Genomic DNA, 26,178 nt, shown 5'->3' with positions numbered 1-26,178 from the left:
ATGTTTGTGTATTATATATGTCAATTCCGCTGCTTGTTATAGTACTTTTGATATTGTTATTTATATAGTTTCCTATTCTTGTGTATGTTTTAGCTTGGTAAAAGTAGGGCTGATTGGTCAGAGGAGAACACCGATAAGCTATGTAGGATCTGGTGTAACCAGATTGACATTGGTAATTGCACGAAAGGTACAATGACCAAAATAGGAATGAAGGAGGTCATTAGGCAGTACCATGCAGCTACTGGTAAGATGCACGACAGAGAACAGATCTCCAGTAGGTACAGTCAACTCAGGGCTCTGTGGGGTTTCATCAAGCAACTGAAGACTGACACGGGACTAGGCCGTAACTCTGATGGCACTGTGATTGCAGATGATGATTGGTGGGAGTCAAAGACTAAGGTTCATGCTCATATCTTCTATGTTCTTACTGCACTATCAATGATGTTCTCTTCTCATACTACCAAGTGCTGCAGGGTAAGAATGAATGGAAGAAATTGAAAGATGGATGGCCAGAATACTTGGACTAGTTGGAGCAAATGTTTGAAGGTGTAGCAGTTGATGGTTCCACGGCCTATGTTCCTGGTTCAAATGAAGAATTTGAGGAGGAGGAATATTATGTGGAGGAGCCATCTATGAATGTTCATACCCCAATCACCTCTAACAGCAACAAGAGAGCTAGTAGTACCAGTACATGTGGTTCCGGTCCAAACAAGAAGACCAAGTCCAAAAGCCAAGCAATCAAGCTCATGGATAAGGTGATCAGTGAGCAAACCAGGATTGGTGAGGATAGGAACAAGATGATGGAAAGACTGGTTGAACTTCAAGAAAGGCAAGCTGAAATGTAGGCCATAATGATGAGAAGGGACAGGGAAGAAAAGAGAAAGGAAGAGGAAGCTGAAGTTGATCTTGTGCAGCAAATGGCAAGGGACTGTGGTGTTCAACCACATAATACAAGGCTCTGGTACACTGTCCTGCAGATCTGCAAGGATAAGAAGACTATGACTTTCTTCAAGAAGACTGATCCAGATGCAAGGAAGGATTTCATAGAATTCTTAGCCAATGTCAACAACTAGTCGTGTTACTTGTGTTAATTGGTCATTGTCTGTCATGTGAACTAAGTTATGTTAGTGTAACCAGACCTAAGTGCTGTGATGTGTGTGATGTTCCCAAGTGATGTGTGTGATGTGAACCATGTGATGTGTGTAATGTGAACCAAGTTATGATGTGTGCTACTTTTATTTATTATGTTATGTGAACCAAGTTAAATGCTTACAATCAGCTCTGGCCTTTTATTAATTATGATGCATTTGGATGGATCATTAAGCCTATTAATTTTAGTTGTTTTGCATTGTTTCAATACTCACTATTTCCTGTTTGCAATTTGTTAGGTACTTGAGGCAACAATGGAGGGGGGCAGTTCATGCAGCTCAACCAGCTCTGGCAGTTCCAGCAGCTCAACCAGATCCAGCAGTTCCTCTGATTCTAGTAATGAGGAAGTAACAAGTATGCTTGTGGATGATGAGGATTCTCATTTCACTAGTGGTATGTTGCTTTTTGCTCTGCACACTGACAAATATCTATCTAGATCAGAGTATAGAGTGCCACTTGTTCCTGGGATAAAGTGGGTAGAGAGGAAGCTAACAAACAGGGAGAGCTGCTATAAAATGTTTAGAATGACCCCAACTTTGTTCTACAGACTCCATGAAAAGCTAGAGTCTTATGGCCTGAAATCCACTAATAAATGTTCCTCTATTGAAGCATTAGGAATGTTCTTGTGGATGGTTGGAGCACCACAGTCAGTTAGACAGGCTGAGGATAGATTTGAGAGGTCGCTAGGGACAGTCCATAATAACTTCATGAAAGTGTTGAATTGTCTTTGCAAGCTAGCTGCACACATCATCACACCAAGGGACCCAAGTTTCAGTCAAACCCATCATAGATTGCAGAATCCTAGATTCTCTCCCTTCTTTGACAATTGTATTGGAGCAATAGATGGCACTCATGTACCAGTCATTGTTGACAAAGATTTGATGGTCCAACACATGTGCCGCAAGAACATTACAACACAGAATGTCATGGCTTGCTGTGACTTTGACATGAGATTTACATTTGTGCTTGCTGGATGGCTAGGATCTATACATGATATGAGAGTATTCAATGATGCTATGGATAAGTGGAGCCATAAGTTTCCACATCCACCATCAGGTAAACACCTTTCTACTCGAGGCATTTCCATTTGAGTTAATGGAAGCTAACAACAGTTCATCATTGTGCAGACAAATTTTACCTAGTGGACTCCGGCTACCCAAACCGTCCGGGTTATCTTGCACCGTACAAGGGAACGAAATATCATCTTCCAGAGTACCGTGACGGCCCGGAGCCAGAAGGTAAAAATGAAATATTCAACTTCACACATTCATCGCTTAGGAATGTGATAGAGAGGGCTTTTGGGGTACTCAAGATGAAATGGAGGATTCTGTTAGGCATCCCTGCTTATCCTCCACATGTGCAAACTAAAATAATAGTGGCTTGCATGGCATTGCATAACTTCATTAGAGCTAGTGGATTAGTGGATAAGGACTTTGCACTTTGTGATCGTGATGAGAATTACGTCCCACCAGAAGCGTCTGCCAATCAGCCACGAACTACTCCAGCACCGTCAAGGGAGGACGCCGAAGAGATGAATGCTTTTCGTGAATCGATTGCTCTTGGTGTGTTTAATCGTTCTTCATAAGTTAGTCGAGGACTAATGAACATGTCTGAACTGTGTTTGTATTTGAGGTTGTGTTAGATACTTCAACATGGTTTGTCTGGTCGAATATTTGTGAACTGTTGAACAAATTGTATGGTTTGTGAACAGTTTGTATGAACTTGTGAAGTTTGGTTGGACAAATTGTATGGTCTGTATGAACAATTGTATGGTCTGTGAACAAATTGTATGAACTGTTGATTTCTATGAACTGTTTGTATGAACAAATTGTGTGGTCTGTGAACTGTGAAGAATGGATTGTGGTCAATTGCCTGGGCGTCAATTGCCTGGAAGGCAGCGGCATGCATGCATGCAATCTGCATGTATTAATGAGGGCAAATCTGTCATTAGTTGAGTTTGTATTCTGGATTTTGGGTGGAAGTAAACACCCTACTAAACTATTTTGCGTTTTGGGTTTTGAGGGGGATTTTGATTATGGATTCTGGATTCTGCATTCCGGGGAGAACTAAACAGGGCCTCAGTGAAATGCTAGCTACCTTGTGTGGGGTGATGTGGTGGTGAAATGCAAGCAACGCGGGTCCAAATAATTGTCAGACCGCCACAGCTGGGCAACGGCGCCAGAGATGAGTGCTTGCCCGTGGGACACTTTCATCGGTGGAGGCGGCGAGAGCCGGAGAGGGATCAAAGGTGTGGAGACTGTGGACGCACATGATAGCCTCTGCCAGACCGCCCAGGCGCAAGTTACTGTACGTACACTACACCTGTCCTGTAAAATTCGACTGCCGGTTTTGAACAGTGCTTTCTGCTGCCGCTGCTTCGGGCTCTCACAAAAGCGCTTGTTTTTATTTTTACTGGCCCAGAGCGTGAATGAAGATAAACACCGTATATGAATTCAAAGTACTAATACAGAGTTACAGACCGGTCTCAATTGTGCTACGGCTTTTGTCAAAACAATCACTACTGCATAAATTTTTTGCGAGACAGTGCCCAAGAATTAACGGAGATGGACACCCTAGAGTGTCAGCCTCCGTTAGTGCTTGCCCACCCAAGGATAAGCGACAGTCTCCGATAATGTTTAACAGAGACGGATGACTTAAGCGCACCGCCTCAGTTAAGGTCTATGAACGGAGGCCGACATGGTAAGACAACTGCCTCTGTTAATCTATTAACCGAGACAGACGTTGTTAGACAGCCGCTTCCATTAATAGACCATTAACGGAGGCGGTCGCATTAACGTATCCGTCTCCATCTTCTTTCTCCATGTGCCTTCTCATTAATTTGGATGGGGTTTGAGCTCTAGAACTCCGAAAAACACCACTTTTTAGGCGGAGTGGGGAGTTGTGCTCTTGGATTCTTCAAGGAGGAGGCCGTAGGAGGGTGGTATGCACTCTCACATCCTTTTTTGCTCTCTTTTTCAAGCTTTTTGTGATCTAGTCTAGATCTATGTTGGAGGAGAGAGAAACTAGATTTTGTTCTTTATTTTTTTGGTTTTGTTTGTAATGCTTCTATATTTATGTTTGTGTGTGACAAAGAAGACAATCTCTTTACATGCATAATGCAAGTTAATTATGTCTTCAAGTGTGTTTTTTGTGTTAATTATAGATTTTAATTAATGTTAGTTGTATGTAATATGCGATGAAATCCAGTGTACATAAGTTAATTATAGATTTTAATTAATGTTAGTTGTCTGTATAATCTGCAATTTTAATTATAGATGGTTGCATTCAAAGATTGTGATGAAGCTCTATACATTTAGATGCAGTTTATTTCCTGAAAGAGAAGATATATATACATGCATGCACCATCTCATTTTCATGCATCTTAATATATTATTTTTCTGCTATGTACAAGGTTAACTGCCATCATGGAAAGGTCAGAACGGATGTACCAGATATCGAGGATATCACACCCTTTCATACAAGAAGTGACAAAGTTTGTTGACACTGCTCGAAAGCATGCTTTGAGTGTGAATCGGCAGGGAATCATATGTCGGGTGCTCTCACTGCAAGAACGGGCGTGTCTGGATGCTAGACGGCGGTGATGTCAAATCTCACTTGATCTGGTGAGGTCTCGTCCAGGGATACACGGTTTGGAAGTTTCACGGCGAAGGAGATGCGAGTGGTGCATCCGGAGGAACATCATCATCAGAGCATGCATACCATGGAGGAGGAGCCTCGTCAGGGAGGCACGGCGTTGTTGGCAAGGATGATTTTATCATGATGGATAATTTTGTCCAAGACACGGTCAACGACGGGGTGATGATGAGGATAATGGTGAGGCGGTTTTGGAGGACCCCGAGGACGCGAAGTTCTTTGAGGATTTCATTAACCACCTCGACAGTGATGACCTGCTGTATGAGAACCCCAGGTGGCTAGACAACTTCAAAGAGATGAAGAAGGCGGCAAATGATCCGATCTATAAGGATTATCCGAACCAATGGACGGTGCTGCGTTTTCAATCTGTAGATGCTGATGTTGAAGGCTCATTTCGGATGGTCTGACGCTAGCTTCAATGAGTTGTTACGTCTCCTTGGTTCCCTGCTTCCAAAGGATAACAAAGTGCTAATACGTATCGGGCACGGGGTTGTGGGCGCTAGGCCCAAGCGGGCTCGGCCTAGGCCAACCTAGTCGGAAAACGGAGGAGCAAGAAAGCCGGTCATGGTGGAAGCTCACCGGAGAAGAAGAAAGGACAGGGACGTGATGAAACGATGATAGATTTGCAAAAACAACTATACCACGGCATAGAGAACGATGAGATCTACCTTATGGTGGTGGTGGTGGTGGTGGTTTTGAACAGTGCTTGCTGCTACCGCTGCTTCGGGCTGTGCCAACAGCCAGCAGCATCGGCTTATACCAGCAGCTGAACACTCTGAATTTGTTGCTTTGAGTACTGTGAGGGAGGAATGTCACGTCAATTCGTAGCTCATGGTGGCGCAAACAGTGAGATTCCTTTTCCACGAAGTCTCCTACACTTTATTTTATCTTTATTTAGAGTGGGTAGGGTTCTTTAGTCGTTACTAAAATTCATGTCACATCGAATATTTATATACTAATAAAGAATATTAAATATAGATTAATTACAAAACTAATTACATAGATGAAGGTTAATTTGCGAGACGATTTTTTAAGCCTAATTAATATGTCATTAGCACATGTTTATTGTATCACCACGTTGTCAAATTATGGACTAATTAGGCTTAAAAGATTCGTCTCGCAAATCAGTGGCAAGTTGTATAATTAGCTTTGTAATTAGTCTATATTTAATACTCTATACATGTGTCTAAACATTCGACGTGACAGAAAATTTAGGAGGGCATTATTCCTCGAGACACGATATTCCTAAAGACACGAATTTGCACCGGGAATCACACGAAGTTTCCTACCACTTTCCTCCGTAACCACTTTCTTCCACCAACTCTCGCTCACTCATTTTTTATATTTCGGCCAGCCATCTCAATCCGCAAGCCATGTGACGATCAGTGCTGCTGTGCTGGCCGACTGTGGCGATTTTTTTTATTTTTAACACTTTTTAAAACTAATTTTTTATTTTCAAAACTAATACTTTTGGCCGCGCCTATTGCCATAGCGCAGCGAAACGTCTGTATCACTAGCATCGTGTTCAGTTCTAGTCCACAACAGTGCACACCACCTTCTTCCACAGATCACAGAAAGACAGCAGAAACCTGTGCAGAGACGGGCGGGCTGTTTACCGGGCTCTGCCGGTGGCGCGGCGGACCTGCCACGTCATCAGTCAGTGTCCCCGGTCTTTGCCACGTTATTCTTCTACCGTGTCACCATGCATGGTGCGGCATAGGCTTTCGTCGCGCCATGGCAATAGGCGCGGCCAAAAGTGTTAGTTTTGAAAATAAAAAACAAATAGTGTTAGATTTAAAATTAGTTTACAAAAAGTGTTAAAAATAAAAAAAATCACGGTGGCCGGCGCACAACATGTGATGTCATGCCAGGAAGTAAAAACAATATTCAATTGGTTGAAGACCAAGCAAACCCCGATATCGTAGGATAGCTCACGCACCTTGTTCCTCCGGTCTTTGGTGAGTGGATCGATCTGGCCGTCGTCCTTGTCTGCGAGCCTTTGCAGCACGGCGTCCATGGTGCTCAGCCCGTCTTTCAGGAAGCAGATCCCGCGCTCCACGTCTCTGGTGAGCTGGTACTTCTCGACGAGCAAGGCGGCCAGCTTGCCGATGATGGAGCCCATCACGCCCGTCAATGCACCAGAAAGCAACAAAGGAGCCGCGTCAATCAGAGACGGTAAGTCAGCCACCGTCGCTAAAGTAGTACTGACGGGTGACATAAAGAATCATCTCTGAAATATTAGTCTACAGCCGCACAACCAATATAATCTCTGATGACATAATATCCGAGACGCGTCTTACTATAAGCCGTCTCTAATATATTAAAGACACGCGTCCTTGAGGCCCGTCTGTTCTATAAAATATATCAGAGACGGTTTATTATTCAGAGATGCGGATCTTTTGTTACTAGTCTGCTCTAAAATACATATTAGAGACGGATAGAAATTCAGAGACGGTTTTAATTGTAGCCCGTCTATTTTCAATAAAATATCAGTGTCGTAAGGAATATCCCCGTCTGTGTGCTACTGTACCAGTGACGCGCGCATATTACACCCCATCAGTGTCGAATCAAAGATGGCTTTCTCCTTGCTAGATATCGATCTAAAGCTATACCACGGCCGGCCGGCTTATTGTGTCCTATCTCGCGAGCACTATTACTCTGACCTATTGCCGCTCGGGTATGTCCGTCCAATCAGTCGACGCTCTAGCTATTAGATCGATCCCCTATCGACCTAGCTAGCCTCTGGATATGTGCAGTGTGCCATCGTTTTGGTGCGTGGGGTGCCGGCGGCAGCGCGCGGAATTAGCTAGCTAGCTTGCTAGGTCTCCTGCCGGTAGTCGGCTATGGGTCGCCCGCACCGGCCGTCGATCGATCGAGCTTATAGGTATACCCCTACTCAATCTCTGCTAGCTGCGCATGCCTCGGCTCTCTTGCAAATCGATATTATATTGTTCCCCTTCTTTAGTAGGTCTAATATCCTAATTAAGATTTTGCTGCTATATATATATATATATATATATATATATATATGTATATATATATAGACAGAGAGAGAGAGAGACACCTGATCTCTCTTGGTCGACGCTCTTCAACGTGCTTGTTCAGGTTTCTAGCAATAATTAACTACTTGTATAGTTAATAATATAATCAAATGATTGATTAATTGTGAGATGCACATAGATATATATATGTATGCATACTGACACAGGTTTGTATATATATTGAACATTTAATTTTTGTTGTAGATGGATGACCGTACGTGGATGTATCTGAAGAACTGTACCTGTGATCAGTATTTGCAGGGTCTCAAGTCATTCATTACAACAGCAGAGGTGGATATGTCGACTCACTGCAACTACTGCTATGTGGTGTCCATGCAAACATTGTAGGAATAGCAAGAAATACTCCAGCTCATGTACGGTCCATGCACACCTGATCATTCGTGGTTTCATGGATGACTATCGATGTTGGAACAAGCATGGCGAGGGAGGCGTTAACGATCGAGACGTGCAGGACAGCCATATGGACGACATGAATGAGAAGGGGAAACTATTGGGAATCCGAGAAACTATTGCCTCATTCCTGATGTCGCGACTCTGAAGGCATGAATGAGAAGGGAAATTTACTTTGGACTTATGCGGGTTTGTAAACATTGATCTTGTGAGACATGTGTTGCAGTTGGTTACTTAATTAGCCAGTATGTTTATTTATCTGTGCACAATTATAACTACTTTACTGATGAGAAATTCATGACCATCCTCTGATGAGCATATAAAGAGACATGGATTTGCATTCTAACACGTCTGTGATAAGCATCGTTAGAGACATGTTCTACAAGAAATCTGTCTCTAATGCAAGCATATTGCAGTCGCGCCTGAACGTACTGTATCAAAACTGAGACGGGCTCCATTAACGCTAATGTCTCTGTTTGAGCAATATCAGAGACGGCGCTTGAGCAATATCCGTTAGTATACTAAGCAGGCCACAGACATTTGTGTTCGGTACCGTCACTAATTGTGAAAAATCAGAGATGGTTTCTTTTAGGCAACCATCTGTATTATTCTTATGACAGACGGTAGTGCCTAGGAGCCTTCGCTATCTGTTACATATCACAGACGGTTTGTGGTTATTAACCGTCACTCTTAAGTACTTATCAGAGACAGGTAATGCCTTAGGAGTCGTCACTATTTGTTACATATCAGAGACGGTTTCTGGTTTTCAACCGTCTCTTTTATGTACTTATCTGAGACGGTTGTGCACCCATCACTAGTACTGTCCACAACACAGCTTTGTTTCTCGTCACTAAGTGACATCTATGTGGGGTGCTAGCTTAGCTAGCTAGCATGCTCCGTTCGCTTCTCTTATAATCCGTCTTTTTCAGCTTGTTTTTTCAGCCGGAACAGTATTTTCCTCTCACAACAAATTATGTGGAACAATGTTTCGGCTTGTTTTTTCAGTGAAGTGAATGGGGCGAATTGCTCGCAGATGGTGGCACAAATAATTGGGATTCTATTTCTGCGTGTGAGCACTGGGAACGACACGAAGTTTCCTTCCACTTTCCTCCGTAACCACTTTCCTTTCACCAACTCTCCCTCCGTTTTTCTATTTCGGCTGGGCCACCTTTGTCCGTGTGACGAGTGGTGGTGGCCGGCGGGCAACTTGGCCATGCGATGCCACGCCAGGAAGTAAAAACAATTTCAACTGGTTGAAGACTAATAATAAGTAAAGCACTAACCGAGCTCTCGAGTCCTGAGTCCTGACCATGCCCCGTCGTCGTCTAGTTCTAGTAGTAATTAACTATCTGGTCCCTTCATTCTCACTAACGCGCAAACGAAAGTTGTGCTTGTCTACGTATGGGAGAAGACACACAACACTACAACAGAGATGAGCCATAGCCGGCCATACGGCATAACATACGGCATTACCTGTCTGCGTATGTGCGTATGGGCGAATGACTTCTTTATAGAATTTGAGCATAACATACGGCATGATTGATTATATTATATTTGGATAATTATAACTCAGATTATAAACAGGACTATTATAATCTATTTATGGGTTATTATAATCTAGGTCGTTTAGATTTAATTCAGATTATAAAAGTAGATGGAGAAATCAATAGATTTAAGCCAAAAAATGGGTCGATGATGGCTATAGAGAGTTTTTGCAGGACAAGTATAATCCAATAAATCAACAATACTACTTGTGAAATTGTTTTCAAATAGAAAACACCAAATGTTATAGTGAGAAACTAGCTACTCGTGTAGGGTTAGCAACTCCAAAAGACTCTTTATTATATCATTTCTAATTTATAGAAATGGAGATTTTAGTGAAAAATACCCTCTAACAGTCTCTTTAATTGAACATGCAAATATAGGAATCTACTATTCTGGATTTCTCGCTAGCCAAAGATCGGGAGCATGGATGGCTCTCTATAGTGCGCACAAGATATATAAAAGGTATTGGAGGGTACAAAGATATAGAAAACGATTTTACTCAAATGACGATTTAGAGAGTAAATTTTAGAAACTCTTGGAGATGCTCTAAGGGTGAAAATCGGATGGTTATTTCCTGATATCCATGTCTTTGAAGGGTTTAGATACTAAATGGATAATTCATATATCTAATATTCATGCCATATTTAAATCTAAATACTCAGAGTTAGATATTAGATACACATGTAGGGTGAAAATCAGTATTCGATACATTTGACACTATCCTTATCATTTTGAATTTAATATAAAATAAATAAATACATGTACTCATAGCCATATCATATCCACTTGTATTCTATCATTTTTCATCCTACCTTTATACTTTACTTTGATCTTCTTGTTTTATAAATGTACATGTGAGCGACACTCTAATTTTCAACCTGGACTACGAAACCAAATAAATCCGGTCATCTGACCGGTTTCGAAGATGGTTTTCTATTTTTTTAAAATAAAAATATAGTTTAATCTCAAAAAACAATTTATTTAAATCAAAAAAATATGAAACTAGTACCGGTTTTCTTGTAAAATGGTTATCTATCTGTTGGTGCTCTATGTGGTGATATTTGAATGTTATTTGTTTTAAATAAGTAATTAGCATGACCACAAGCAATATAGGAATAGAAAAAGAAATAATTCTTCAAATAAATCTGAATAGATCACAAACACATATAAAGTATTTAAAAAAAATGCTGCTACTTCCACATTTGTTTGAATTAAAATAAATTAGTTATGAATTTTTAGGTATTAAACTAGTTATTATTATTATTATTATTATTATTATTATTATTATTATTATTATTATTATTATTATTATAGAATAGAAAAACCACATTTGAAGCTAGCAAGAGTGCTAAAACCATGCGCCTCTGTCCCTTTTGTGATTTGTTCCACCTCAATCGTGAATGATTCCTTCTATCTACCCTCTCCTATCCACCAATCACATCCCCATCCCTCCCCTCGACCCCGAACCCATCCCTATGGTGGCAGCTCATGTGACCATGAGGAAGCTGAGATGCTTGGCTACTACAAAAGGAATTTTCATATGATGTATTTTTATTTATTTATAGAGGCTTGCGGCCGACTGTCTTTGTCAAATGATATCTTTAAATTTAGAGAAACAACTTCATGGAGAATTGGGACATGTTCTTGCTTTGGCTTTTGTATGTCATGCATCAAATGAGATCATTTATGTTTAGAAAGGTAGTGTCATGACATGTTTTTTGTTGCTTTATACAACAATTACCAAATGTATTTCAGTGTACTCCATTATGCACCTTTTCTCACTTTTGGCATGATGGTCTTGTCACTTTCATAACTCTTCCACATTTGATATGTTTGATACATCATAAATTGATGTTTTACTATGGGTGTTGAGCCGACAAAACCACTTAAGGTTATTAACATGGTCTAACAGAATAGGAATTGAATAGTTTCCATCTTAGTGTCTGTCATGTTTGATAAGAGCTTGTCTCTAATGCCCTTTCTGTTTACAAGGCAGTCAAAGATATCTAATCAACAAAGATGAAGGTCACATTGTTTTTCCTCTACCATTTGCAGCCAGTTGTTTATGTGTATATGTAATCTATTGGTGTGACCAATGGTTTTAGTGTATTCAATGGCTTGTTTAAACAGAAGCATAAGGCTATAGTGGCCACCCAAACCATGCTATCAGTAATATTAGGACATTGATGATATGTGGTTGTCTCATAATTTGTAATATGTATTTGTTGGTGTGATATGCCACATGTTAGATGCTTGCACCGTGGTGATGCTGGCAGTGACTGCAAATTTATAAATGTCTATGCTTAGGTCTTAGCGTTACTATCCAATTATAAAGCCATGCCGAGTTGTAAAGCAAATGTTTGCTGAGTAAATGGTTGTTTAAGTTATGTAATGAAGAAGGCATGTGGCAGGATTTGATAAAAAAACAAATACCTGAAAAATAAATGTTAATCCAAGTTGAAAAGAAAGCAGGGGATTGCCATTTTTGGGCAGGCCTTATGAGTGTCAAAGATCAGTTCATAAACCTGGGTTGGTTTAGATTAAATAATGGAACTCAAATCAGGTTTTGGAAAGACAAATGGATGGGACATTAGGCTTTTAAAACCCGTTATCCAAACCTATACAATATGGTGCACAAAATGCAGGCAACGATAGCTGAGGTTTTGCAATCTGATCCTCTAAATGTGTCTTTCAGAAGGGCTTTGGTGGGGATAAAATTAATAGAATGGCATAGCCTAGTAGCTAATATTATGCATGTCACGTTGAACAATTTACTAGATAAGTTTGTTTGGGGTTTACATAAAAATGGGTCCTTTCCTATGAATTCTATGTATAAGTTCCTTGTCAGCAATGGTATCAAAGTCACGTATGAGATATGGCAAATGAAAATACCCCTAAAAACAAAATCTTCATGTGGTTCCTGAAAAAGGGGTTATTTTAACAAAAGATAATCTAGCACGAAGGAATTGGAATGGTAGTAAAGTGTCACGGTCCCAAGTAGGGCCCCCCCTCAGCGGGCTTAGCAGGCCGACCGGAGCCCAAGACCTGGCGACAACCCAGGCCGGGGCACCCCACGCGCACCAGAGGAGGGCGCAGCAACCAGGGGGGCACCCCTCCGCCTCGACATTATCGCGAGTTTTAGGTGAATTAGGAAATTTAGGGGGGGAATAGGAATAATAAGTAGAGATTTGTTTAGGAAAAGGAATTGTGATATTTTAGAAAAATTGGAGAGTGTCTTTGGTGGATTGTATTATGAGAGATGAGATGATCTGAGATGTCTTTGAGGGGATCCCTACCCGCCTTATATAGCTGGGGGTAGGGTTACAGGTCGGTTAGATCTAGATCTATTCAGTTACATGGTAAGTATTTAAAAGGAATATGATATCTAACATATCCGAACAGATCCTTCTCTATCTTCAAGATTCCTTCCTGAAGCCTTGTGATGCACGCCGAGTAGTGCCTTGCACCACACACCTTGATCTTGTCTGCTGGACCGTCCCTGATGGTGCAGCCCATGTCCATTGCCGTGGGTACCTAGGGTTATACCCCCCACAATCGTCCAACAGTTTAAGCATGGCATCGGTGGACCTGGGTTAGGCTTTGCTGGAGAGGGTGTTGAGAGTGACCAGCTTTATGGCAAAATTGGAGAGTGTAGTGGTTTGAAGACGAGTGAGAAACCAAACTCCTCCACTACCCCCAAACTGATCAAAATCACTCCATCCAAGCCTACAAACCCAACCACCAAAGATGGAGTGTTTGAGGAACCACTCAAAGCCCCACATCAAAAACAAGTGTGGGTCCCAAAGCCAAATCACCTGAAAAATCCTTTGGACACACTTCCTGGCCTTCCTAGAGAAGCCCCTTGTCAGATATATGGGCCCGGGATACCTCACCGCCTGTATATCCGGCACAAGCCTATCAAATGAGCTGAAGACGACGAAGTACGAGCCCCGAATACACCGGGCGCATCAGGAGACATGATGATCAAGTCAACAAGTGTAGATAGCCAACGTTCTGATATCTTCGGGATATGATCGAATGATCTGTTGTACCTTCCATGTAACAAACTAGGAAATACATATGTTAGCCGATCGGATCTATTGTAACCCTACCCCCTAGGATATATAAGGAGGGGTAGGGACCTCCCGATCGCCATTCTATTGCTTCCATCTAGGCATAGCTACAATCAGTGCCCCCTATAACCGAGCATATGAACAAAGAGAGATCTACTTCAAACTAGACATAGGGTACCATGTACCTGAACTAGTATAAACCCTGTGTCTCATGTGCTACCCATCTAATTCCCTGTGCGCGAATACGCTGATCCGCATTGCTGGAGTAAATACTTCTGAGAGTTAGCGCGCCAAGTAGGGGCCTTTTGCGTGCAGATTCATCATGTTTTAGATGGGTCTCATCTTCAGGATCGACAACGATGCTGAGAAGATGCAGCTGGGCGACCAACTCACCATCGGCAGCCTCGACTTCATTGCCGACCAGCTCGAGAACTTGCATCTGCAAGATCCCGAACCACCCGTGTAGGAGGATGAACAGTAGCCTGCCATCTGCACGTTCCTCGCTGGGATCGAGGACATCAGGGAGCAAAGGCCACTTGCCTTGGCCCACCACATGGACCACCATGCTTAGGAGGCTTTTAATGAGTTCTATCAGGAGTACCTCCTTGACACAGTTTTTGAGGTCTGGAAGGACCCACGCTAGGTTCCTGAATCAGATCCGCCACCGCTACTTGACTATGTTCCACCTGGTTACCAAACCAGGCTCAGGAACGCAGCAGCGTGGCATGCTCACTGGCTTCATCAAGCCACCGAGCCCACCCCCCGATTACCGCTTCAAGGGGTTCGAAGGCGATGACCTGATTCAGTCCGCCGAGCCGCGTGATGACAATGACGCCCGATTTATCGGGATGGTCAGGCTCCATAGCCTCGACGACGGGGACATCGACAAGGAAGGATCGATCAACGAAGATTGCTACTCCATCGACCCCAACATGAGCCTCACCAGCCTCATCGACTCAGAGGAGTACGACTGATCGATGGCCGAGTATAACTCGGAAGGTGAAGAGATGGGCGATGATCTCCCACCTCTACACGAGTGTTATGTGAACACTCCCAATCATGGCGACCATAGAATAGACGACGACGAACGCCTTGAGCGTCACACTCCCCCACGAGGCTACGTTAATGTCAACTTCGAAGTCCCCTACAAGACCAGCCAGCAGATCCAGGCCTGGCTCCTCAGCAGCAATTATACACTAGCCGATGAGAATAGGCGTCTTCATCGACAAATCGAGGAGACAATCAGAGCCCAGGGCGCCAAGTCCACAATGATATACAGCAAGAAGGCCGCCCGCAACTCGGAGCCCGGCAAAACTTGGCCGAGGCCCTACGGGTGGCGGCGGATATGCTGCTACCATCAACCGAGGAGGGACGCCAGGGACTCCGAGAGATCCAAGACCTGATCGCGGCCGTGGCAAATAAGATACCTGATGCAAGTCGTGCCTTGGGTTCCCGCAGTCACAACCGGCAACACTCGGGGGCTCGAAACCCACCTAGAGAAGGCAGTGGCGAACACCAGCCATGAGAACCTCGCTGGCACTCCGTCCATGATTGAGTGGGCAGTGATGTATGTATGCCCCACCATCGACACACGGAGGCATGAGAGTGAAGCCCGAAACCACGAGCATGGAGAAAACAACGGGCATAACTCCCACCGGGATAGCGAGTGCGGTCGCTCACCGATCGGGAGGAACCCGTGGGACACACGAGAAAGGACGCTCCCAACGATAGACCCCTCCCCAAACTGGGTCGGGCCAGTCGCCTTCGGGAGTAGAGTTCGGGCAGCATCCACGCCCAGGATGTTCCGCACTCCGAGCCATGTCGAGAAATACGATGGGCAGACTGACCCGAAGACCTAGCTCGAGAACTACTGCCTAGCCATGAAAGTTGCATCTGCACCAGACCTAAACTTCATGGTTCAATACCTTCCTCTCTTCCTAGCCGATTTGGCTAGCACTTGGCTGAACCACATGGGAGAAGGCTTCATTGGCTCCTGGAATGACCTCGAGAGGGAATTCTACAATCACTTCGAGCGGGCTCAGCTCGGCGTGGGAACTCTCTGGGTGCAAATGCGAGTCGAACGAAAGCCTGCGTGACTGCATCAGACGCTTCACCCAAGGCAAGAACCAGCTCCACCACGTCTTGGAAACCAATGTCATCAACGCCTTCATTATAGGTATACACAACAAGGACCTCATCCACTACATCGGGAGGAAGGGCAACATCACTGCCAGGCATATGCTCGAGCTCGCCAATGTGCACGCCGACGGAGAAGATGTCGTCAACGCCAGCCTCGGCAAGTACAAGCCGCGCCCTGACGACAAGGCGGGACCTTCCTCGCCCAAGAAGAAGGACCGCAAGCGGAAGGGCGACTTCGTCAGCAATGCCAAGAAGGGTGAAGGCGGCAAGCAGAAGCAGAACAACAAGGACAAGTTCGACAAGATCATGAACAGTCCTTGTCAGAATCATGGGTTTCGGGTGAACCACCTTGCCAAGGACTGTGCCGCCTACAGAAAGCGACTCGCGGAAGAGGCGGCAAAGGAGGCCACAAAGGGAGATAATCTGAACAACAACAGACCCCGTTGAGATGAGGGTCACGATCGGGACGGTTTCCCGAACATCGAGGACACCATGCTCATCTTTGGTGGTGCAGGTCAAGATTTCTTAAGTTTAACTGAATTTTTAGAAAATATTAGCAACCATTGTATCTCTAAATAAGCTTATTATAAAAATATATTCAATGATTACTCTAATGATACTTATTATGCACTATAAATATTAACAGTCTCTTGTATATATTTGGTTAAAGTTAGAAATATTTGACTTCTTGAGAAGTGAGAATAACACTTTGCTAGGCGAATAAGTACTTTACTACATATTCAAGAACACACACATGTAAACCGTAGATTGGTGACAGAACACTATGCAAGTGTGCGACAGGCAAAAACGGTATAATATTATCGATAATTTTGCCAAAAATAATAAATCTTTAAAACAGTCAGAAATAGTAGAAGCCGTTATCATCTTCGTATTTGCATTTTCGGTTTACATTTCCATTCTCCGCAAAAATGCAGTAAAACCTCGCAAATGAGCCCCGATAAATGGTATGTTTCATTTCTGCTTTCATCCCTGGGCATTATATCCTCTGTAGAGTAGATACATTATAATTTTTCTTGCCGTTAGGTTATTGTCATGCTCAGCAATAGGAGAATAGTGTTAAATAACAATTAAGGGAAAACTCAAAGGTGAATATAGAAAAACCTTATTTTTATATTTTTCTTGTTCATTCAAAATTAGAACACACTACAAATTCAAAAACAAAATAATTATTCATTAATAATTCAAACAAGATTTGGCATTCACACTATAACATCACAAGCAAATACCTTAATGTTGTTCCACGAATCACTTCTCACGCAACTCTGCAACGACAAAAAGTGGTATGTCAGTATAAACAAGGCAAAATATTGCATCACAGATCGTTAAGAAGAAAGAAGGGATCAGCTACAAGGAATTAACAGGATGTCCACCTTTTTGACCTGAACAATATCAATTAGCAAGCTACATCATGTTAGAATCAGAACATAGTTACAGCCAAAACCCCCTAGGCCCTAGATGACAATCGTGTTACTGAGAAATTAAAATAGTAAAGCTAAACATTCAAGCTATAAAAATGCAAGTAAATATGTGTGGTACTGCAGCCCTGAGATCGTCACCATTCATTGTGCTTGTGCGGTTCCAAGAGTGCAAAGGCTAGTTATTGCCGAGACGTGTCATTTAGAAGAGCATTAGTGGGCAACAAATTACTAGAATGTAAAGCTAACGGTAGTTACTGCACAAACACCTCTATTCTATGATGTGGTTGGTTTGAGTACTGTAGTAGAGCGTGTTCATTTCTTCTACCAACCTTGGCTTTTTCGTTGCCCGGGCACCGTCTAAACTTCTCGATATGCCCCGTTGACGCAGAGTCCTCACGAGCGATACAAATTGGTCAGGCCAAATAGTACAAGAAATAATTGAGCTGCAGCAGCAAGACAGGTTTGCCAAGAAACTCATTGGAACCATAGTTATTAGGATCAGACCTGACTTCAAACCGCCGAATCTGTCAGTTCATTGGTTCATTGATCCAACCGATTAGAACCGGTTTGGTTCAATAGTTTTAGACCCCATGAATTGAACAGGTCAAAAATACTTCAAACAGATACATATAAATACTTCCTCCGTTCCAAATTATAAGACGTTTTGGCTTTTCTAAATATGTTATTTTAATACGCACTTATGTCTAGATACAGTACATAACAAAAACAATGTACTAAAAAAAGGCAAAAACGTCTTATAATTTGAAACTGAGTGAGTACAGCCAAGTTAGCAAGAAAGACGGAGACTCACTTTTTTGGTCGAGCCTTTATGGATGTGAAGGACCAATTCCTAAATCTTAGGCGTTTCAATCCGAGGAGTGGATATCAGATTAGGTTTTGGGAAGACGAGTGGTTAGGGACCCCAGCTTTCAAATTCCAATAGCCTTCGCTATTTAATATTATCCGTTGAGAACATGCAACAGTAGCAGAAGTGCTTAACTCTAGTACTCTTAATGTCTCCTTCGGAAGATCTTTAGTGGGCAATAGGCTAACTGACTGACACAATATTGTTGCTAGTGTGGCTTTTACTAATCTAAATGAGGGTTTGGATTCTTTTGTGTGGGGTCTTCAAAAAGATGGCATTTTTGCGGTCAAATCTATGTATAGTTATCTTGTCAATAACGGAGTTAAGGTCAGACCAAAAAATTGGCATTTGAAATTATCTCTCAGAATAAAAATATTTATGTGGTACTTTAAAAGAGGGGTTGTTCTTACCAAAGATAATTTAGCTAGAAGAAATTAGAACGGTAGTAAATTGTGCTGCTTTTGCAGTAAGTTAGAAAATATCCAACATCTTTTCTTTGAGCGTCATTATGCTAAAGCCTTGTGGCCTGAGGTACACTTTGTATTAGGCATAAAACCTCCACAGAATATAAATCATCTGTTTAATTCTTGTTCTAATTAAGGGGGTCAAAATCTTAGATCTTTTTTATTGATAGGAGTTGCAGCAGTTTGCTGGGCAATTTGGCTTATGGTCTGTTTGGGACAGCTCCACGAGCTCCAGATTCAATAAAAACAGCTCCACTCCACTAAAAGTTATCAAATGCCTAGCTCCACTAAATCTAGATTCACCATTTTGGTGGGGCTCCTCAAGAGGTGCTCCACTAAACTAAGTTTGGTGCAATTGGAAAAAATTATCCACCATTACCAGGTCCTCCACCAAACTAAGTTTGCTCAAATTGGGAAAATTACCCACCACTATCAGGAGCTACACCAAACTAAATTTGATGGAGTTGGCAAAAATTAGCCATGACTGTCCCTCGTTAGACAAGAGAGCGATTAGTTTCCTTCTTTCACGTTTCTTCTTGACTTCTTCCCGTTCGAACTCCTCCGTGGCCGCCCCCGTGCCCAGCCTCGCCATTGTTGCGCCGGCCCCGTCCTGGCCGCAAGCCGGCCGCCTCCGCGAGCTCCTCGCGCGTCCCGGCTGCGAGCGCCGGCCCTGTCCTGGCCGCGAGCCGGCCACCGCCACGAGCTCCTCGCGCGCCCTGGCTGCGAGCGCCGGCCCCGCCCTGGCCACGAGCCGGAGCACGCCCTGCGCCCCTGCCTCTCGTCGTCGTCGGCGGCGGCGGCCACCTGCATGGACGCGGCGGGGATCGGAGGAGCACATGATGCCGGCCAACCAGGAGGCGCTCTACCGCGGCATGCTCCGCGACCGCTCCGCGCACCGGGTCACCTGCTCCTGCTGACCCTCAGTCCCTCACCGCCGCGCGGCCGCGGCCAGCCTCCGTGGTCCGTGCGCCGTTTCGTCCGCGGCCGGATGGCTCGATTGGTTGCTTCTCTTTGTTTCGTTCGACGTTAGCGTTCGGTTGGCAGGCTGTTGACTTTGGAGGTTCATCCTCTTGCAGACGGAGGATTTTGTTAAATAGAATTTTAGTACCTTTTTTTTGTATTTGTGTTTTGTAGATTAATTAATGTTTTTTCCGTTTGAGCAAGCAAGCTCTGCTCTGTAATCTGTAAATATGCTGGCATTTTATCCGAAGAGGAAAAGGAAAAAAAATCTAAGTCGCTGCTTCAGCACGAGCCTCTTACATGAATACTGTACGTACGTATTGAGCCGGCCGAAGGAGGAAGAAGACCGGGAAGAAGTTTTTTTCTCGAGGGCAAATCAGGTCATTCCAATTAAAATGTCATTGCGTGGATCTAGAACTGTTGCGTTGCCTCTCATATCCGCTAGTGAAGCTGCGAATCCTAGATCCAGATTTATTGTGTTCAATAATGGCCAAACATAAACATTTTTGCAGGTACTCTTAAAGGGGACACACTGGCTTCGTTTCTTGCTTCTGTTGTAGCGCACTGATGATCAAAAGGATTGATTAATTTTGGCCTTGTTTAGTTGGCGAATTTTTTTAGGAAATTGTACTGTAGCACTTTCGTTGTTATTTGGTAATTAGTGTCCAATCATAGTCTAATTAGGATTAAAAGATTCGTCTCGTGAATTTCGTCTAAACTGTGTAATTAGTTTTATTTTTTATTTATATTTAATGTTTTATGCATGCGTCCAAAGATTCGATGTGACGGGGAATCTTGAAAAATTTTGCAAAATTTTGGGAACTAAACACTACCTAGAAATCAATGTAATGGAGTTTTTTTTTTCATCTGATGGATGGCCTTTAAGATTTCGTTTTGGTCAATAATGCTGAACACTTTTTTGTTTCCTACTTAAGTTATATTCTATTGGACTGATGCCACTTCGTTGAAGAACTCTGAAGCGGGAACTCTTCCATTATCTAAAAAATGCTATAGTTAACAATTGATAGATAGAGCAATCTTATAAACAATAAAAGTGAATTGTACAACCACAAGGTTCATACAACCACAAGGTAATTAGTACTTTTTATATAAATTTAGTCAAAGTTCAAACTGTTTGACTCCTCAAAAAGCGAGAATTGTATTTTTTTATGGATGGAGGGGGTAACTATAGACGCCAAGATGTGTTATCTCGCCAAATGTCACGACGCCAACCTCTAGGGCCTAGCTTCAGAATAAAGTCGTTACGAGGTGTAAATGTGAACTTTTTTTAAAAAAAAGGACTAAAAAGAAAAAAAAGGTATGAAATCAGCCAGGCTGGGTTTGAAGGCCGGCTAGACGGAGTTTCCTATTGACCATACGAAAAGTTAAAATCTGGTTCCATGAAATTTTTATCATCTCTTATAATCTATATCATGTCATATCAGTTTATTTCTTAACAGCTACAAAACTCACATAAAACCTCAAACTGGCCCTATATTACTAACCTTCCAATTAGTCTCCTATTTTGTTGCTGGTCACCTCACTTGGGCCAATCTCAATGGGGTTTTTATGGACATTAAATATGCTGATATGGTACTGTATTGATGAAGAGAGATGATAAAAGTTTTATAGGAGTAGAGAGAGTTTTATGGGCTCTTCTGCACTATTTTTATAACATGGGTGTGTTGAAAATTGGAACATAAAACCGCATTGATACTAGCCTTATAAACTCATCTCCGATGCCGAGTTGATGCAGTCGTCACCAGCACTACGATTGGCTAGGCCAAATAGTACAAGAAATAATTGAGCTGCAACTCGGACACCTTCGCAGTTTGCACCAACTGGCCTGCAAGGCTGTGGGTATGACTTTACTTGGTGGAGGCCTCCTGAATGAATTTAACGACTGAAATTTAAAAGTGTTAATTAGATTCATACCTGATGGGACCGTGACGTCCGAGAGAAGAGAGAGTGAATTAGGTTTTCTAAAACTTTTACTCTAAATTATGACATCTAAACAACCTCAGCAAAACATATATAAGAAAGTAATCTATCTAGATATGCAATTAAGATTTTGCTAATTGTGTTGCTACCTCTACCGCAAAAAAGTTATATAACCTAGACTCTAAACCTATCAACTAGCTTAACAAGCTAAACTAAAAATGCACTCACATAACATAAGTGCGAATGATAAAGAGGCGACAGAGATACAGACTCCTGTTCGACGACGTCAATATTTTTACCGAGGTATCAAAAAGTTCACGCTTCCCCTTAGTCCTCGTTGGAGCCCCTCATAAGGATGTCCTTGCAAAGGCCAAGCTCTCGGTCAGGTAACTCTGTGCATAGCCCTTGGGCCTTTCCCACGCACAAGTGGGTCTCCGAGATGATCTCTCTCGGACCGCTCCACGCTATCTTCACAATCGAGCATTCGAACTTTTGGCTGAAACGCTGCGGGCTTCATTCCCTCTAGTACACAGGTGGCGGCCACACCATAAACACGGTTGGTGTGATCTCGCAAGATTACATGGCCCTGACAGGCTGTTATTGCCAAGGTTCAGATAAGTTAACAATGGTGTTGACGTAAGGATTGGTCACACACCACAAGTGCTAGATCGCATGGGTCGCAAACAGACTGAGGTGGCGCGATTCGGCCAAACCCGGCCTAGCCGGTTTGGGGAATCGGCCTAGCCGGTTTTCTCAGGTTGAGCCCGAGAACGCCCTAGGGCATCGTGGATACCACACTTATGTGGTGAAGAATTGCGAGGTTTACGAGCAAACCACCAAAGGATAGCCAATCCTGCTTACGTGACGAAGAACAGCTAGTTTCTGGGCAAACTAGCAAATGAACTATCGAAGCTCTCACCCGAGAGGGACCCCATCGGGACAAGGACATCGCCAGGTTGCCCTATGTCAGCCTGCAAGCCTAGGGCACCATTTTTGGTCGTCGGATCAAGCGATGAACAGCATGGGGTTGGAAGAGATAAGGGCAAAGAGAGGGAGAAATAGATTGATTTTTTATCGATTGTGTATGTTGGACACCTCAATCAGCAGTGGCCCTTATATTTAAAAGGAGGAGATGGTATTTTCCCTCAAGGGGTCGAAACCCCTTAAAATAACGTCAAAATGTGTTTTAGATTGGATCTGGGCCTGCCAAAACCGGCTTAGCCGGTTCCAGAACCGGCTTAGCCAGTTTCTGCTGGTCCAGGGTAGAAAACCTTCTGAAAATCATAATTAATTCATCCAAACTCTAAATGAGGTGATCCACGAGAGGAATGCAGTGGTGCAATCCATTCTTGCATTTAAGAAAGTTGGCGGCTTAGCCGGTTTTAGGAATCGGCTAAGCCGGTTTCGGCTGGGTCAGCCTCCCGAAAAGTTGTTTTCTTTGTCCGAACTCCAAATGAGATGATCTAAATATGTTTTCCGACTGTCTCGGCGATAGAAACATGATGGTGGAATTCATTATGCACTTTGGCCAATTTTGGCTGTCAACAAATGGTCTATTGTTGGACAGGTCATTCGGCATGAAACCACTATTGTAGTTCATTTGGAGACTCGCGCGGTCAAGGTCGCACAGGCCTTGTAGCTCTGCTGGGATGGGACCAGAAAGCTGGTTAAAGCTGAGATCAAGAGCATGAAGCATTGTAATAAGGTTCGCGATGGTGGCAGGGATACCGCCTGACAAGGCATTGTGGCCAACGTCAAGGAGCAGGAGGCGGTGCAGCTTTCCAGGTGGGGTGGGGTCGTTGTGCATTGCCGCTACTGTCCCGAATACGATGTCGATCGTAATTAAAGTTAAGAGCCATCAAGGCACATGTGATGTTGATCGTGTGGACCTGTGGTGCCCACGAATAAGACAATGAAAAGTTCATTGTAAGATCTGGCTATGGTAGTATAGGTATTAAAGCAAGGCTAATATAAGATTACAAGCCTGTCTCCTGATCGCCGCTAGCAACCAGACAGCTCTGCATGTTATCTAGCCTAGGTCCTCATAATATGTTTTTCCCCAGTCCTACATACACCTCCCTTCTCTTTGAAACTATTTACAGCTCATGCTTAGGGCCACTTTGATAGAGCTCTCATTCCTGATTTTTGAGCTTCACTTCTGGATTCTCCCAAGGAGTGATTCTCGTGGAGAAGGTGGGGAGTAGGTGAGAATCACTTCTAAAGTGATTACTGTGACAAATGAATGGGGAGCAGTGGGAAATAGTGGAGAGCGTTTTTTTAAGCTCCCAGCTCATACGGAGAAGTGATTCTCGTCAGCTCCCCACCAGAATCTAACTGCATTTTAACTGTTTGGCAGGGATCCACAAAATCCACTCCGAACAAGCTGGGAGTGAAGCTCTGCCAAACTAGCCCTTCAAACACCTCAGTTTCCCGGCCCAACCTTTAGGCCCAGTCACCACCTACGTGTTTTGGGTTGAGCTTAACCCGTTTGCTTGTACGCGTGGTACAGCTTCAGTTGGCACTCGGCCCTTTCCTACGATCGGCTCTTTGCCTTGTGTTGTGGCGATATTCACCCTCCCTGCTGCAGAAACAATAGATGTAGCCAATGAAGCATCTTGAATGTTGACATTTTTCGCGTACATTTTTCTTATCTTGGTGGGCATCTGTACTAAAATTCCAATGAATCAAACAAACCTGTACCGTTGTTTAAGATCCACGGCCGCTCATACAAAGCGAAAATTTTGGTCTAGTGGCTCTCTCACGAGACCACCATTTTGCCTCTCTGTAAACAACGCATGCCTGAAAAAGGCTCTTTGATCCAAATATAATGTTCGGTAACACCTATGAGCACAGACCCTAGTGACTTTATTTCTGCAGCGAACGGACACCAATGGTACATAGATTTCTCAGGTGACACTATTTAGATCTGTGTTGGCCCGAGATCTCTTGCACAAGTGAGCAATCCGCTCATCGGCACTCTCGCACACTCAGACTAGGCTAGAGGTTAAAGAGAGAGTGAGAACAGCGCACACCTTGCCAAGTACAAGGGTGGTTGGTAAGTACTCCAACTCCCAACTACTCCTATCTAATCATAGTACACATACATGTCCTATTGCCATGCTACTACAGTGACTAGATGTGACAGCACGGCTGACTTTTGTGTCATCCCCTGTTGCGAGGGTATAGAGGGAGCAGCAAATTATTTCTAACAGTTCTTCCCCTAATCCTACTGCTAACCCGATGCCTTGACCTCCACCATGCCAATCATCTTCTTCAGCTTAGAAAACCGAAGCCATCCGAGTGACTTGGTGAGGATGTCAGCGAGTTGCCGACTAGTTTCGACAAACTCGATGACGATCTGCCCTCCATAGACACAATCCCTGAGAAAATAGAACTTGACGTCGATGTGCTTGCTCCGATCGTGGAGGACCGGATTCTTCACGATGGCAATGACGGGCTGGTTGTCCACCATCAGTGCTGGCGGACAAGCTTCCTCGTCGGTCAGCTAGTTCAGCAGCTGCCATGTACTCCGCCTCACACGTAGACAGCGCCACCACCTTCTGCTTCAGCGATAGCCATGAAATTGGGGCCGACTCGAGGAAGACGAGCACGCCGGAGGTGCTCCATCGTTCGTCGATGTCACCCACCATGTTTGCATCGCTGAAGACCGTGAGCTGTAGCCCACTTCCGACGCTAGTCTTGGGGAAGACGATTACCTGATCCACTATCCCCTTGACATAGCGCAGCAGCCGCTTCACCATAGCCCAATGATCCTCTCAGTGACCCTCCATGAAGCGGCTGACATAGCCCACGATGAACGCAATGTTCGGCCTCGTGTGGACTAGGTAGCGCAGCCCGCCAACAATGCTCCGATAGAGTGTTGCATCTACCTTCGCCACGGTGCTGGCCTTTGTTAGCTTCAGCCGCTCCTCCATCGAAGTCACGCATGGCTTACAATCAGCCATGCCGCTCTGCTCCAACAGCTTCGCCTCGTACGCGCTCTCATCGAGCGTGAGCGCCTCCTTCCCCTGTTTCACCACGATGCCGAGGTAGTAGGAGAGCGCGCTGAGATCGCTTATTCGAAAACGAGCCACCATCTCACGCTTGAAGCTGTCGAGGTCCTCTGCACGCGTGCCGGTGATGATCAAGTCATCCACATACACACCGATGTAGGGTCGAGATGGCGGACTAGAGGGGGGGTGAATAGTCCTTACTAAAATTAATCACGTCGGCTAACCGAAACAAGCGTGGAATTAAAACTATCAGTCTAGCCAAGACTACACCCCTCTAACTATGTACTCTAGCACCTTCCAAAGATACCAATTAAGCAACAAAGGTGCCGGGCTAGCTAGAGCTCACCTAACCAATTCTAGGAGCAAGGTCACACAAACCTATGCCACTGATACTTTAAGCAACAAGGGAGCTTCTACACATGCTAGTAAGCAAAAGCACAAAGCCAACTAAGCTCACTAGCAATGCTCAATAACAAAGCAACCA

General features: G+C 43.8%; 2 protein-coding genes across 2 annotated transcripts; one reads left to right on the top strand and one right to left on the bottom strand.

The window, feature by feature from the left end:
- The first annotated feature begins 1,418 nt into the window (after positions 1-1,418).
- On the top strand, positions 1,419-2,819 carry LOC136481817 (uncharacterized). Its single transcript, XM_066479104.1, has 2 exons — positions 1,419-2,205; positions 2,277-2,819. Exons 1-2 carry the CDS (start codon positions 1,506-1,508, stop codon positions 2,732-2,734), a joined length of 1,158 nt encoding a protein of 385 aa, XP_066335201.1. The 5' UTR covers positions 1,419-1,505; the 3' UTR covers positions 2,735-2,819.
- Positions 2,820-25,457: 22,638 nt separating this feature from the next.
- Positions 25,458-25,778, bottom strand: LOC136479722 (uncharacterized mitochondrial protein AtMg00810-like). Its single transcript, XM_066477493.1, has one exon. It carries the CDS (start codon positions 25,776-25,778, stop codon positions 25,458-25,460), a length of 321 nt encoding a protein of 106 aa, XP_066333590.1.
- Positions 25,779-26,178: the final 400 nt, after the last annotated feature.

This window comes from Miscanthus floridulus, chromosome 9 (assembly GCF_019320115.1).
Source record: "Miscanthus floridulus cultivar M001 chromosome 9, ASM1932011v1, whole genome shotgun sequence".
In the NCBI taxonomy this organism is placed as follows: Eukaryota; Viridiplantae; Streptophyta; class Magnoliopsida; order Poales; family Poaceae; genus Miscanthus; species Miscanthus floridulus.
This window is presented reverse-complemented; position numbering and strand designations above follow the sequence as displayed.